Source organism: Petaurus breviceps, unplaced genomic scaffold (genome assembly GCF_028583685.1).
Source record: "Petaurus breviceps papuanus isolate PSGF00001 unplaced genomic scaffold, PetGlider_PUasm1.0 175, whole genome shotgun sequence".
Classification (NCBI taxonomy): Eukaryota; Metazoa; Chordata; class Mammalia; order Diprotodontia; family Petauridae; genus Petaurus; species Petaurus breviceps.
The window spans coordinates 62,277,037-62,292,524 of record NW_027185764.1 but is presented as its reverse complement, the minus strand read 5'-3'; the positions used below and the strand labels follow the sequence as shown (position 1 = coordinate 62,292,524).

The window sequence follows — 15,488 nt, the reverse complement described above, 5'->3', positions numbered from 1 at the left end:
GAGAGAGAGAGAGAGAGAGAGAGAGAGAGAGAGAGAGAGAGAGAGAGCCTTGTCATGGACCTCAGTATAAACTGGAAGGAAAAAAGGGAGAATATGAGACTTAAGAGGTTCTGATTTGTCTTCAGGACGTTTGCCTTCTAAACAACATCCCTTGTTAAAGCTGATGTATACGAAAGGGTTTTGTTGCTATTGTTTTTTTAATGACCAGTTGTGTTCTGGAAATCTTTACAATCTTGTCAACACAAAGGCATAAACTCACCACCAGGCCAACTGCCGAACAGCTCTCTCTTATCTTCCCCAGTGCCCCTACATGTAGGAATAGCAAAAAAAAAAAAAAACAAAAAAAAAAGAAAGAAAGAAAGAAAGAAAGAAAAGAAAAAAATTAAACCCCCCAACAAAAAGACTGATTCTAGGCCATTCTTTGGTATATTTATGATCTCGAGTGCTAACTATATTTCTTTGGAGAAATACGCCTTTAAAAAAACAAGATCCACAATATCTGGATTGCTGCAGGTGACCTCCGACTTTGGACAACTGCCACCGAAGGAACTCTGGGTCAGGTGCTTGGGGCTTCCCTTTTTTGTGACATGCGTGTGGTGTTTTGATACTTTCTTCTGGGGGAAAAAGCGACCTGACTCAGCCGTCTCTGTCTTCAAGCTTACGTCTGAAAAAAAAAAATCTTGCAGTGCCTCCTTAGGAGTTTGGGGACATAATTCTATACCACCTCTAATTCGATCAGCAACTCCATAGCGCAGTGTTTGCCCCCCCCCCCCACTACTTTCTCCTTTTACTTTAAGAAGTAACCAGACTTTGCAATTTGCAAAGGGATTAAAAAATATACACACAATTTCTTCTTATTGTTGTTGGTTCGAGTGAGATCTTTGCAGTAGGTGCAAGGTGGTCGTGATCTCATCTGAAAAAAGCTTCCGACTCAAGCTGTGGATCGCTCCGATGGAAATACACTGTAAGCACGACCCGTTTGCAGCAATGCATAGTAAGTAGGCTGCTAGTTCACTTCTCTCTCATTTAGGACCAATCCCACCACACCTTTCCATCGGTCGAAAGGCATCTCCAGGGTTTATTAAATGGGGCTAGTAGATAGGGATGTCTCTAGACATCAAGTAGTGAACCGAGATGTAGTACTTGACATGCTCCTCAAAAAAAATAAAACCTCCCAATAAATGAGGGTAAAGGGATGGGAAGTCCAGCCACAGCAACCTGAAACTACAGAAGCAGCTTCTCTCTTCAATTACACCTCCATCTCTGAGAGCAACTTTCAGAATATCCTTTTACTATTATTTGAACGCAAAAACAAATATTCTTTCCCTTTTCATTTTGTTACCACACATAGGAGTTAAAATGCCACTGTTGCCATTAACATTATCATTATTATTCTTTAAAAATTTTTTTGCTCTTGTTATTTTGAACTCAGTAAATATCAGCTAGATGTTTGACCTGCAATGCATTAAAAAAAAGTCTCCCTATACAGACTATTGATATTTTATCTTAAATCAAGAAAGGTCTACCCGCTATTTTGATTTTAATAGATTTTTAAATCTCATGTTTAGATTTAAAGGGATCAATTAACAATGAGATCTTGGTAAGGGAGCTCAAACAATATTGTTTGACGACTCCCCTATGACAGACTTCTTTCCCGTTTTTCTTTTTCTTTTTCCTTTCTTTTCTTTTTCCAGTTAAGTCTGAGAAGTTTCCGTTACAAAGTTGCAGAAATATGTCAAACTAGAGTCACTACTCTTCAGTTTAAGTGTATATAAATGAAATTGCAGGCAGAACGGGCGAACACTGGAAGAATAACATTTAGGAATGAAAGCAGCATATCATAATTTGAAGGGAGGGGGTTAAAATTGTACCAAGTCGTTGTTAGTCAAGTCCCTTTTTAAGAAGAACTGGTCAAGGGGTGGGGTCCTTTTTTCCCTCTTTTTTTCCTCTTTAACAAATGCTCAGGTCAAGCTCAAGCTGTCTGGCTTTACTATCTTTCTATTATATATATATATATATATATATACACACACACATATAAATATATATGCATATATGTATATATGTAATGCACGCATATACATACTTGTATACATATATGTGCACCTATTCAATATATAAAAGTACTATCCCTCTAGCATTTTGAAAGAGAAAATTACTATATTTCTCCTTCTTTTACGGTATTAATCCGGCAAGGTTAAAGTCATGCAAAGCAGCGCTGGCATGGCAAAGCTCTAGCCCTAGACTTAGCCATGAAGTTAGCAGATTGTGTGTAATGCGTTTGGCTCGAGATTTGTTGTGGTTGAGAGATTTGGGGAAGATTTATCCATTAACACAGTGTTATGTGAAATGACATCTCCTCTCATGGTGAGTTAAACGCTGGATTAGATCTAGAGATTTCAAGGAAATATAAACTAGAACTAATCACATTTCCCTCCTGGGCTCTGCCGCCTTTCGAGCTAAGATCCTGACATTGTAAAATGCAATGGCGAAGATTGTGAGGCTTTCTTTTCTTTTTTTTCATTCCTCTTCTTTTTTTCTCTTGCTTGCTTTTCTTCCTTCCTGCTTTCTTTCTTAACCTTCCCTAGGTCGACTTTTATCTGTAGCATAAACAATTTTAGAGGGGAACACTGGACAAGGTGTCCTGGTCCAAGAATAGAGAAAAGGACAGATAAATTGAAAGGTACATTTTCCTGACTGGAGGATACTACCTTACTTCAGGACCTGTGAAAAAAGAATCTTGGGTCAACAAATACCCTGCAACTTAAATAATAGACATTTTTATATTTTAAAAGATGTAATTGTTTTGTGAAAATGGTAGACCTAAATAAACAAGTATACACTTAAATGGGGGGGGTGTCTTTGAAGAGAAAAAAAATTAGAAATCATTATTACTATCATAGTGGTAAATTCATTTTTTTTTTGCTGGACTTGTCTTTGTCTTAATTCATGCAGATGGAGCATAAATATTGGAAATGGCTGGTAAATGACAGTGTCTTTCCAACATTCATTCAAACAATGATAAATCTATCCTAAAGTGCTTTAAGGAAAGAGGGATGGGAATCCTCAGACTTTAAAAATAATTTTAAACAAGTATTTGCCAACAATTTTTAGGGGAATGATTCAATGTGCTAGTGAAAGAGAAAACAGGGGAGAAGTTTCTGTTTTAATTTCCCAGCCCAGTGGGGTTCTTTTTGACTAAGCACATTCCACCAAACAAAATGGATTTGCATGATTTTCCCTTGCCTGGTGGAAGAGTTAATTCAAAGTTTTCTCTTCCTTTATTTCTGGGACCGGAAGCCATGGCCTTGTCTCTGACCTAGGTCTTACTTACCCTGTTAGGGCTCACTCCACTTATTTATCTGTTTTCTTTTCACCTTCAAGACCAAGACGAGGGAAGTTTTCTGAGGGATGCAGAGTTAGCAGAGTTAGACTTGGAGACAAAAATGATCTAAGTAAATAGCTTTACTCTTTGAGATTGTTGGAGAAGAAGATATATGAAATGGAAACAGCTCGAGATGAAAGATGTTTGTAAACTGCTAGATAGATATGTAGTATCTTCTATGCCCAGATTTTGTATTGGGCACAACAAATGTAGCCTAATTCATCCTTGAGGTAGAGGGAAGGGCTGTAAGCCCTTGCAGGGATTTCTTTCTGTTTAAATGGCATTAGTGTATTTGTACTAGCTTATCACTTTGGTGTGAGGAGAGTCATATAGTTACAAGTGGAATAAACATAATATGCTATCAATATGCACTGCTCAGTCTGGCAATCTGCAGATCTACTCACCTACACCTGTCTACCACTTCTCTCTCATAAATACTATTCCCAAATCTTATGACTCTTATGTTTGTATGCCTTTATTTGTGGAAGAAACAAATGGGGGCTTAACTTTAATTGCTTGTTAGCTTAAATACTTAGCCAAAGAGTTATCTTGAATAGCTTGAAAGAATTGGCAAGATAGTCAACAGGGATCCAAACAGTGCAGATGGAGCCTAGAAAAAGAGCTCTCCTCTGCTTAGTTTCCTTATTTCTCATTGCATCTTTTCCTCCCTCCATGCTTCTGGAAGAACAGAAGGTTAATTAAAGAGAAAGTTCTTCCTTTAGCACCCCAATATTGTAAGAACATTTAACCAATGTCTCTTCTTTAAATGAAGGAACTATTCAGCTGAACTATTTTGGCTAATGCCCCCTGGGAGTTTAGAGTCCTGGAAATTCTAGGGCTAGAAGAGTTGACCCAGACAGAACAGTATACAAATAACTTTTCTTTTTATAAACTCAGATGATAAGTTTCAGGGTCGATCCCCTACTCACATCGATATGATAAATGAGTTTACTTTTCTAGTTTCTACTGAGAGCCTAAAGGACGTCTTAAACCAAATGAATGATGACAGCAATAGAAATAAAACTCTGAACCAGGATTTCTTTATTCAATTGGTAATTGGGGGTGTGCACTCAATTTATCCAATAATATAAGGAGAGGTGTTTGTAAGTATTCTTTCTTAAAGTATACAATTAAGGAAATCTTTGTATATGTATTTATGCATATGTACTCATGTATACAAAAAGAAGGGAAGGATGATAGGAAGTCGTAAAAAAATTCCAGATCAATTAGATTTCATATTGAGAGGTCAAGAACTGTTAAATAGCTAGGAAAGATTTTTCATTTGATTGGAGTTGTTCAAGCCTAATTCAGAGCAGAATCACATTGCACAGACTGAGAAGTACAGTAGACTTTTTCCCCCTGTGGGTTTACACTCATGCCTATGAGTACATGGGCACACGTTATGCACATGGGCATGGGTCAGGGACTGGACACATATTCTTTTAACCCTTATTGAACAGGGCACATTTAAAATTATACCATTAGCTTGAAGGGGACACTTCCTTTGGTTGAAATAATAGGGCACATCAAGTATAAGAATCCTTACTTGTGCCCACACACTATTCTCTGATGAATTATTTTTAATTATCAAAATTTCTGTCCCCCAAACTTTTCTTCCCTCACTTTCTCACACCCTTTCATACCCAATATATAGCTAGAAGATACTTAAAATGGAATAGGACTTGGAACTTCCCTTTGGCGGTACATGTGTAATTCTTTTAAGGCTTATTAAATTACCCAGTTTCAGGCAAATAGTACTTGCTATTAAACAATATTTTACCGACTGTCCCATCCAAATCTCTTTTTACCTAGAAGACTTGACTTGAGACTGACAGTATCTACCTTTGCTACCCTTTTCTCTGCCTCTGTATGTCTCTCTCTCTGTCTCAGTCTCTTCCCATGTCCTTTCCTCCCCAGTATCTCTGTCTCAGCGTTTTAAATTTGTTTATGTGATGATTCCATGAATGTATATGTATCCCCTGCTCTGATTATCTATCTATCTATCTATCTACCTTGGCTGCAGTGTATGTGTGTGTGTGTGTGAACAAGGGGGAGAGTCAAGGTTCCTGTGCTCATAGCACCTCGTAATATTTTCTTTACATTTTCGAGTGAAGTTTCTAGTACAAAGACAGAAAGTTCCCAGCTCAGAGCCTCATATCTAGCCTCCCAATGTCTACATCATGTCTTTACATTAAATAGGGATGTGCAAACAGAGGCAGAGCATGCCTGTGGAGACAGTCCAGGGCAGGTGAGTATGGCTGGCATGTTGGCACTGGAAGACTTCAGTAAATGACCCAGTCACTCCTTTGAGAGGAGCAATTAGGAGAATTTCCTTCAGAAATACAAACTAGGACTGAGGACCAGGGATTTTGACTGGGGTGTTTGATTAAAAAAATATACATGAGTGCATAATGATATTTCACACACACACACACACACACACACACACACACACACACGACAGTAGAAAATTGAGCCACATCTGGGATGTCTAGCTGCTAAGGTAGTGGGCATGGCAGGGGGGCAGGAAATGGACTGAAGACTTAAGATATATTTCTTTAAGCTAACTAGGAACTTAAATAATTTCTTTATTTCAGCTACCTTTATTTGATTTTTCCAAATAGAGGAGACCTAGGGAAAAGAAAATATTTCTCAGCAAAGAGCTCTTCTCACAATATCTTTTTAAAAGAATATGTATATATATTTTAAATACATATATTCTTAGAGGTAGCAAAGTACAGTGGAAAAATAACTGAACTGGGAGTCTACTCTCTTTTCCATCACTAATGAGCTGCATGATCTGGGGGGCAGATCTTGGATTTCTTTCCTTCTCTGTAAAATTGAGATCAAGGAAGGGAAGATTAGGCACTCCATCCCTCTGAGAGTCTTCCCTTCCTATTTTCTCCCCTTTCCCTGCCCCTCCCTTGCCCTTCCTTTTCCCTCTCTTCCTTCTTTCTGATTCTTCTCTTTCTTTCCCCTTTCTTATTCATCTTTCTTCCTCTATTTCCCTGTTTTCACCCTTTCCTCCCTCTGATTTTAATTGATGGTTCTAACACTTAGTATTGAGTTCCTTTCTTCTCTACACAAATAGAACATGTTCTTTCCTATAACCTGACAATAGAAATCTCCAATGTAATAGTTTTGCAGCATTTAGGAAGATCTGAACATGCTGGCCTTGGTTCATTATAGGAAGTTAAATCTTAACAGGTTTTCACTGTTACTGAAAATAGCCAACTCACTTATATAGCTTCAAAACTCAATACCATAAAGTAAGAAATGTGGGGAACTGGAATTCTGGATCTTTTTATTGCCCTGAGTGCTTTTCCTCAAAAGAGACTATCCAAGTCTTTTTCATGATCAAAAACTAACCTGAAAGGGCAAAAGTCTTTCTGTTTAATTCATTTTAACTCTGTTATATTTTCCACAGTCTCAATTGCTACATGCATAGAAAAATGGGTCTTTGTAGATTTGATATAATTTTCATGACTTCTAATCAACTACAAAGTGCACTGGAAGGATTTAGGTCCCACTCTCTTCCCCTTGTCCTACCCATTTGGAACTTACCAAATTTAAATTGACTTTCTGCTTCTAAAATTGATTCTGCTCTTGAAAAGCTATGTAGCCCCTTTTATCAAACACATTCTTAATTCATTGAACAAAGCTTGCTCAAATCTAATGATCTGAAGGACAGGAGTATTCCTCTTTCAGTTGAATTATGCAGTTGCTTTCTAACTATAAAATTCAATTAGGGAATTAAGAAACCCAACAACCCTTTCTCCCTTATCATAGGAGTGTTTTAGAATCGAAACAAACTGCTGTGTTAATTTTTTTTTTAGCATTTTCTCTTTGAAGTAAAATCTAAGACTTCTCTAGGAATATTATACTATAGATATTTATGTAGTTATCTATCTATCTGTCTGTGTCTGTCTGTCTATCTATCTATCTGTACTATGCACAATATAGATATAGATGCAGGTACATATATATGTATATATGTGTGTATATGTATATATACACACATCTATAAATGTAGTATAGCTATATAGAGAGGTATATCTGTATTTCAGTCTAAACCTGGTTTGGAAATGCCTAAACAACTACTTTGTTGAAGAAAATAAATTCTGAAGCTGTCAATAAATGTTGGTGAATGGCAGCTGTCTCTACTTTTTCAGTAATAGAAATAGAATATTTATTCCATTCATGATACTTTCTGACAGTTTCAGAAGACATTTTCCAAGTCAGACAGTGTTTGAGCTAGGGTAAAATAGTTACACTGAACTTACAAAAGTGTTTTTTCAGTAACTTAGTCCTATTTTGTTTTGGGAAGCAATGGGAGTGCTTTCTCTTCTTTGACTTTGCCAGCTCTATCTATTCTATAAATCGAGGGTATTGCTTCCTGCTCTTGCTCCTGTGCTGACAATGATGCTTGTTACTTCTATTATTTGTTTTCCATTCCAATGCTCTGTAACATAAGTTGTTTGACTGATTAACAGCTTCAGGCTTAATTATATTTCTCAGTTGCTAAAAGGGGCCACTCTACTCTTTTCATCTAGTGGGGTCCCTATTTTAGACCAGCTGCATATTTCACCTTGCTAAAGGTGAACACTGCAAATCGGCCCAAGAAAGAATGATATACTGGGCTCTTCCAGACACTCACATTTTATTTGTGGGAAGCATAATACCCTCCTACAAGGGTCACTGTAAATTACGATGGCAAAACCATTCCACAACAGTTTTACCTTTCCCTTTGATTAAGTTAACTATCTGATTGTTGGGGGGCGAGGGGAAGATGGAGATATTGCTTTATAAAAAATGTTAATGAAGTAGAACAGAATGTATAGTATATAGAAGGAAAACTCCCCTTCTCTCTCATTTACTTTGCATTCTTTAAGAGGCCAAATGCTATGTCTGAACCACATCATTTTAAACAGCCATGAATGAGCTGTTTGAAACAAAGATTCTTTTAACAAGGAAGTATGTGAATTTCCATCTTAATTTCTGTGGTGAATATTGAAAGTCCTCTTTTAAAAAAGTACAAGTAGCCATTCCCAAGGAAATGCTGAATGGCAAAGAAGAACATGATTTCATAGTACTTAACTGTATGATTAAGATCAATTTTTCTTTCCTGTTTTTCCCTTCTTTTTCTACTATGTTTCAGGACATGGAGGAGTGAATCAATTAGGGGGGGTTTTTGTAAATGGCCGTCCCCTCCCTGATGTAGTCCGCCAAAGGATTGTGGAACTAGCCCATCAAGGTGTGAGACCCTGTGACATCTCCAGGCAGCTTCGGGTCAGCCATGGTTGTGTCAGCAAAATTCTCGGCAGGTAAAGGCGGGGGAATCTCATCTCAATTAATTTCCTTAGTAAAGACACAAAGTGATGCCCTCCAAAATGAAATGAGATAAATAACAGAAAATGGAAACAAAAGGAAATGAAGGAGATTTCATCCAGAACTGCCCAGCAATTACCAACCCCTACTTTTATTTTTATCTGAATAATTTATTGCCCATTCAGAATCACACAGAAGTGAACTAGTACATGAAATGAGTGAAGTAGAAAAGACATTTTGTTTTCAAAATGCCTGGCAAGTTATTCTAAAGACTAGGAGAGCAGAGGGCTCTTCTGAATTTCTTCTACCCTTTCTTAGATGAACCAGGAGACACAGATGTTTGTGTTGCCTAATGTAAAATGGAAAACCCACCAGTTCTGAAATCATTTAATGAAAGTTTTTTTCTTTTAAAGAATAATAATTTAAAAAAAAGAGTGCCATTCACTATGTCATTTGCATTCAATTTATGGGTGAGCTTTCTTGAAATCAGTAAGAGTGTTTTTCTTCTAAGACTTTTTATTTTACTTGAAGTAGAATGTATCACCAAAGAGATCCCCAAATGTGCAAAGCAAAATCAGTCAGCTTCCCTAAATTTGATATTTGATAACTGCCATTTTCCATTGAAGTCTTGAGTCTTATGGTTCTAGATTTTGATTTTACTTTAGAAAAAATTAGATGTGCTTACCTTCTCCAATTGACTTTTTGCCTCACGTTGTAAACCATTTTTGCCATTAGTTTTAAATTCTTTCTATTCCTATTTCAGAAAAAAGTTTAAAAAATGTTATTATAGTGCACTAGAATTTGAAAATTGCGTCTGAATCAGTAGTTTAAAACATTGTGAATCAATTACTTTTTAGCTCATCAAATTTCTGTTTTCCTGAGTTTGAAAATAAATTGGTTTTAGTAGTTGTTAAGGAAATGACCTATTGGCAGGTGGAGTGATATCCCTGACTTTAGCCTAACCATACTTTGGTGTTTCTTTGGAAAGCTTGGTACCTTTGCCCCTCCATTTTACTCTTCTACATACAAGTAGTGCCTAGTCACCAAGTCTGATGAGTCCTGGTGTTCTTTATTTCTGGAAATGCCATTGAATGATGAGGAGCTAAATATAAAGTTTGGGAGAGAGAAAGAGAGAGAGAGAGAGAGAGAGAGAGAGAAAGAGAGAGAGAGAGAGAGAGAGAGAGAGAGAGAGAGAGAGAGAGAGAGCCTTTGTTTTTACTGAGATCTTTTCAATGAAACTGCATTTTATTTAATATTAGAGACCTTTACACAACACGATTCCAAAGCTTCCCCAATGTAAGTAGTGACTGCTCCAATTGGAGACATTGGTTGTCTTGTTATGTTCACTCACCATTGCCCCCAGCATCAGGGTAGGGCTAATATGTAAGCAATTACTTTTCTGATCAGTGACACTGTTGAACTCCTTTGGCTTCTTACCGTTTGAATAGATTTGTCATTAGACGTAGTTGTGCTATGAAGTTAACAGCTGCTATGGAGCTTTGTCATTTAAGTTGTCAACAATAAATTGGAATTTCATAGCTCATTATTTTCATAACTAATAACCACAGTGGACAAAATGTCATTCTAATTAGAATTGCCTTTTAAGAAACAACTTCAGCCCTAAAACAATATGACTGAAGATTTCTGAATTGTGGTCATTGAATTCATAGATTATTTTGCTATCAGAGAATGAAAAGGACAGTTCAGTAGGAGATAGATTGTTGTATGGCAAAATATTCAACATAGGGTCCTTTTAGGAGACATTGAAAGAAAGACAAGTAGAACCCCAACTGGGCTTATATGTACAACACCAGCACATCCCTGTGGAAGGGGAAACATTTCCATCATTCATCTGTGGGTCTGGGCTGTACGACACCAGGCACCTGATGTTTCCAGTAGTTGCAGCTTGCTTAGAGCCTGGGGACTGTGTCAAATTGACACAGAGAACTTACTTTCCTCTCCAATGTGTAGCCCACATAGAATGTCTTCAGAGCTTCTAGACCTTTTGGTGTAAGTTTTTATGTTAAATATTGGCACCTGTGGTCCATATCAATTGAAAATCTGTCTTCAACATGAGGTTGGCTATGGCCTGTTTTACAAAATCCAAAGGGTTGACAATTTGCATGTTCTAAAGTTCTAGAAACCCTAAAGTCCTGTATACTCAGGGTTGAGATAGTTTTTGTTTGACTTCTAAGGGCACTAATATCTATCAGAAGGTAGTTAGAAATGATGGGGTGATGAAGATTTGATGTGTTCTGGTGGTCTGTCTGGGTTGAAATACATGATGTCCTTTTATTGGAATCACCGCCCAGTATTGTCTTCAGATAACATGCCAGAGTACAGAAAGAAACAAACATCTCTAGTCATGGTAGACATGCAAAATTGACTCATGGGACCCAAGGAACATAATTCCATATTAGGGAAATAAAAAGAATTTAAGTAGATGACTCTTGTATGGTCCATAGGTCTCTGATTTGGATTCAGATGTTTTCATATTATCATTTTTTTGTTCCCAGATGCAAAAATCACTGGATAAAAATAGATTTCTTGGCTAATGTTTTAAAACTAGGAGTTACTACTTAAAATTTGCTAGTAAGTGCAGAATGAGGGAACAGCCTGATTTTTCTATCCAGTCTTTTTCATGTGATTGAAATTTGGAAAAATTGCTGAATAATAAAATTTCAATCTCCCTGCCACCCCTGTAGATTAATTTAATGTTTATATAACATTTGCCAACGTATATCTTAAGCAGACCTATCAAGACTTGGACTTTGATTATATTTCTTTAAATTTAATCAACTTGATCATTGATTTTTTTTCCTGCTGATGTTATGTACAGAAAGACACAGATTTCACTTATTTAAACATCCCAAATTCCTATTCATTTGCTTTTTAAAAAATTAATTTTTTATAGTTTTATTTTAGCTTAATGTACACAGTAACAAGAGGCTGACCTCTTTAGAGAACAACGTGGAGGAAACTACTACTTAGATTTTTTAACAACAACATTGTAGGAACAAATTGAAAAATACTGTTAAATGATTCTTTCCACCAAAAAATTTGTTTTTTCCCCCAACAATTTTCCTTTCACTAATATTTGTCATACAGTAAAAAAAAAAGCAAAACAAAACAAAGCAAAACAAAACCTTATTGTATTTTAACTAATAAAGAAGAGACTACAGAATGAAAATGTCCCTAGAAATTATAATTTGCTGTGTGAGAGCTTACTGTACTGTACCCAGTTGTGATTTATTTTTGTTTTTGTTATTACCACAACTTCTGATTAATGACATTAATGATTTGTAGTTAATTTTGGCTCCCAGCACACCCTTTAATCTTACCCTTTATCTGTTGTCTTGACATTATGGAGAAAATATATTTTACATCATGATATGATTTCAATTAACACAAGTTAATCTGTGGCAAGAGGGGAAGTACCATTGGTATAACAGAATTTCAAATCATAGGATGCAGGGGCGATTTTCAAGGGATGATTCATCTGCCTCTACATTCATCTGCATTTTCTACTAACTCTATGTCGAATATCAATCACTTTATTTTGAGACAAAAATCAGATTTCTTGATTTTTACCAGCTCCTTATATAACTAAACAATTTTCCCCTCTCCATCTTTGTTATAGGTATTATGAGACTGGAAGTATCAAGCCTGGGGTGATTGGAGGGTCAAAACCAAAGGTCGCCACACCCAAAGTTGTAGAAAAGATTGCAGAATATAAACGCCAAAACCCTACCATGTTTGCCTGGGAAATCAGAGATAGGCTTTTAGCAGAGCGAGTGTGTGACAATGACACCGTGCCCAGTGTCAGCTCAATTAACAGGTAAAGATTCGTGGGGGGAGGGTCGTTAGGGTGGGGGTGGTGAGATAACGTATCAATATTCAAATGAGATAAAATGGAGCTCGGATACAGTTTGATGGGTGCCTTATCCTAAAACGGAAGACTTTACTTTTCAAATGGCTTTTTCCATACCCGTTTTTGGGACAGTTAATAATGTAAAACAAAGAACCAGGGCTGTTCTGGGGGTGTATCTGACCTTTTCCTTCCCTTTCCAAGATGATGTACCCCCTTCAGATGTTGGTAGTGGATGTTTACTGTCAGGGAGAAGGAAACCATTTTGGTGCTCTGCCGGACTATTTGAGATTTCTCCAGGCCTAGACAATACCTCTGCTGTTCCTTTGCCTAGCTTCTTGGGAACAAAGACAACCCAGAGTGTGCTGGGCTGCGCTGGATTTTCTTTTTCTTAACATCGGTTGTGTCGATCAATCTCTGTTTGCCAGGCTGAGACCCCAAATGTAAAACAATAAGTATAAAATAATCAGACTTGAGAAGGTACCAGGGGATGAGCTGTAGGACTGAAGCTTTCTGGGATTGGCATTAGTAGTCTCTTTTCCATATTCCCAAAGGTTATAGGAGTGCTTCTTCTCCTTAGAGTTTCATTTTTTCCACCTCAGGGGAGATAAGTGAGATGACTAGTACTGCCTCCTCCCTCCCCCAATAAACTCAGAAAAGACCACTTGGCTTGGAAGTAGCCAAAACAGGAACAAAAAACGTTAAGCTGACTTGTAGGGGAAATGCCTATCTATTTTACAGTCAGGATAAAGGCGTAACCAGATAAGACCAAATTGTCCTGTTCCATATAGCTATCTTCACGATTGTTATTTGTTCATGGTTTGAAAAGGCTATTTACTTAGGTTGGGTTTTGGGTAGCAGGTGTTCAGTGTTTGAAACCTCACAGTGGCGTTGGTTAGCTGTTAAAATAAACCATGGCAAGCTGATGGTTATATGGCTAGAAGTACATGGATTAAAGGACCAAGAATCTTTGTCGGAAGCAAAAATTACATTGGATTTTTCTAGCTTATATCAAATTAGGATGTATCTATCAATGATTCTCTCCCTCAACTAAGATAACAGAGGTCTAGAAAAATCCACAAACAAAGTGGATACTCAGGGGAGAGGCACAATAGTTATAAGATTTAGAGTAGGACATAAAGGGTCATCTAGTCTATCTCTTTTTTTCTTCAAAGTTGGTGAAACTTTGGTGTAAAGAGTAACTTACTCTCGGTCACATAAACAATAACACTCTAGAATTCCAATTAATTCCTAAAATTTGTGCTTTTTTTCTTTTTGCTACTTTTTCTGCTACTTCTTTTTGAGAAATAACATACAATTTTTGTGTCTGCTGATGTCATATCCTCCTTGCAGCCTGCTTCCTGCCAAGGGAGAAATCTTTGCAAAATGAGCTGGTTAGGGAAAGCCCAGAGGTCATAATTCCTAGGGGTGATACTCATTTAGGGGAGGGAAATCGAATCAGCTCTGGGAGTGATGTAGGGTCAGGGCTTTCAAAATTCAGGTATTTTAAAATAAAATTTACTCTAAATGATTTTAATACAATTGTGTGATGTCTGCCTTACATATAGGTTCATATGGATTATTTTTAGTATCTCAGAATTTTTGCCAAGTTTAAAAAAATGATCAAATAATAAATAGATTCAGGAGGAGAGGGAGAGAGAGAGAGAGAGAGAGAGAGAGAGAGAGAGAGAGAGAGAGAGACAGAGACAGAGACAGAGAGAGAGACAGAGACAGAGAGTGAGTGAGTGAGAGAGAGAACATAAACCCAAACTAGGCAGACCTGTTACTCAGCATCAAAGAGACAAGAAAGCAAAATTTCTCTTTAAGCAGATAGTTGTGACCCAATTTTTCTGTTACTCATGAACAAGGGTAATGCCTCTGATGAAGAGAAAACCCCTTTAGTTCTTCATTCATGAACATATTATTTCTTTAAAAAATTTTTATTGATACATTGTATTTCCATATAATAGTCTTTGACCTGAGATTTGCTAACTTTTGGGGTTGTTTTCTCTTCATTTACCTTGTTGAAGTCATTCTCATGAGATGTATCCTAATGTCATTGATGGACAACTGCTTTCAGAGTCAGGAATCAGGTTCTGTCTCTGTCACATATTAATTGTGTGACCCTGAACAAGTCATTGCCCTGGACATCTCTCTAAAATGATACATTACAGTGCAGGTGCTGATCTGCAACGGGAAGGGGAGTTTCCTCATGGGGAAATCCTTATACTAGTAAAATCACATATGTGGACCTTTTCCCTGCCCGCCAAAGTGTTCTTAGCTTAAGCAAGTAGAGTTCTTTATACTAAGAAAATCACAGATTGGGTCTCCCCCTCTCTTCCCTCCAAAAGTCATTGTTCTAAGAATGTATTTAAAGACAAGATCTGTTAAACATCTACATCTGAGGATCCAAGGATAATTTCCCTCGCTAGAGCCTGAGGTAAAGGCATAGAATTTCAACTCATTGAATGTGGTGTAACTGGATTCAATGTTACTTGACTCAAAGACTGCAGGATATAGTGGGAAAAACACTAGATTTGGATGTGAAGAGACTCGGATTTAAGACAATAGTTATGTGAAAGTCATTTAATCCCTGAGTCCATTTCCAGTAAAATTGGGACCAAGAATCTTTACAGAACACAATAATGCCGTTGGACCTTTCTCACCTTGATATCAGCTTAGGATGCATTTTTTAATGAGAAATAATAGATAGGTAGATGATTCATTACCTCCATCACAGAGTATTTTTTTTTTTTAGCCTTTTGGAGGGCAATTGGGGTTAAGTAACTTGCCGAAGGTTACTTGGCTAGTTGTGTGTGTGTGTGTGTGTTTTTTTTTCGTGTGTGTGGGTGTTAAGTGTCTGAGGCCAGAACCGAACTCGGGTCCTCCCGACTCGGGGCTGGAGCT

General features: G+C 37.2%; 1 protein-coding gene across 1 annotated transcript in view; it reads left to right on the top strand.

Moving 5' to 3' along the window:
- The first annotated feature begins 951 nt into the window (after positions 1-951).
- PAX5 (paired box 5) overlaps positions 952-15,488 on the top strand; it is a 341,577-nt gene continuing 327,040 nt past the window's right edge. Inside the window, exons 1-3 of the mRNA XM_069085433.1 lie at positions 952-994; positions 8,544-8,709; positions 12,354-12,551. Coding sequence (XP_068941534.1) covers positions 952-994; positions 8,544-8,709; positions 12,354-12,551 — 407 coding nt within the window. The remainder of the gene's footprint in view (positions 995-8,543; positions 8,710-12,353; positions 12,552-15,488) is intronic.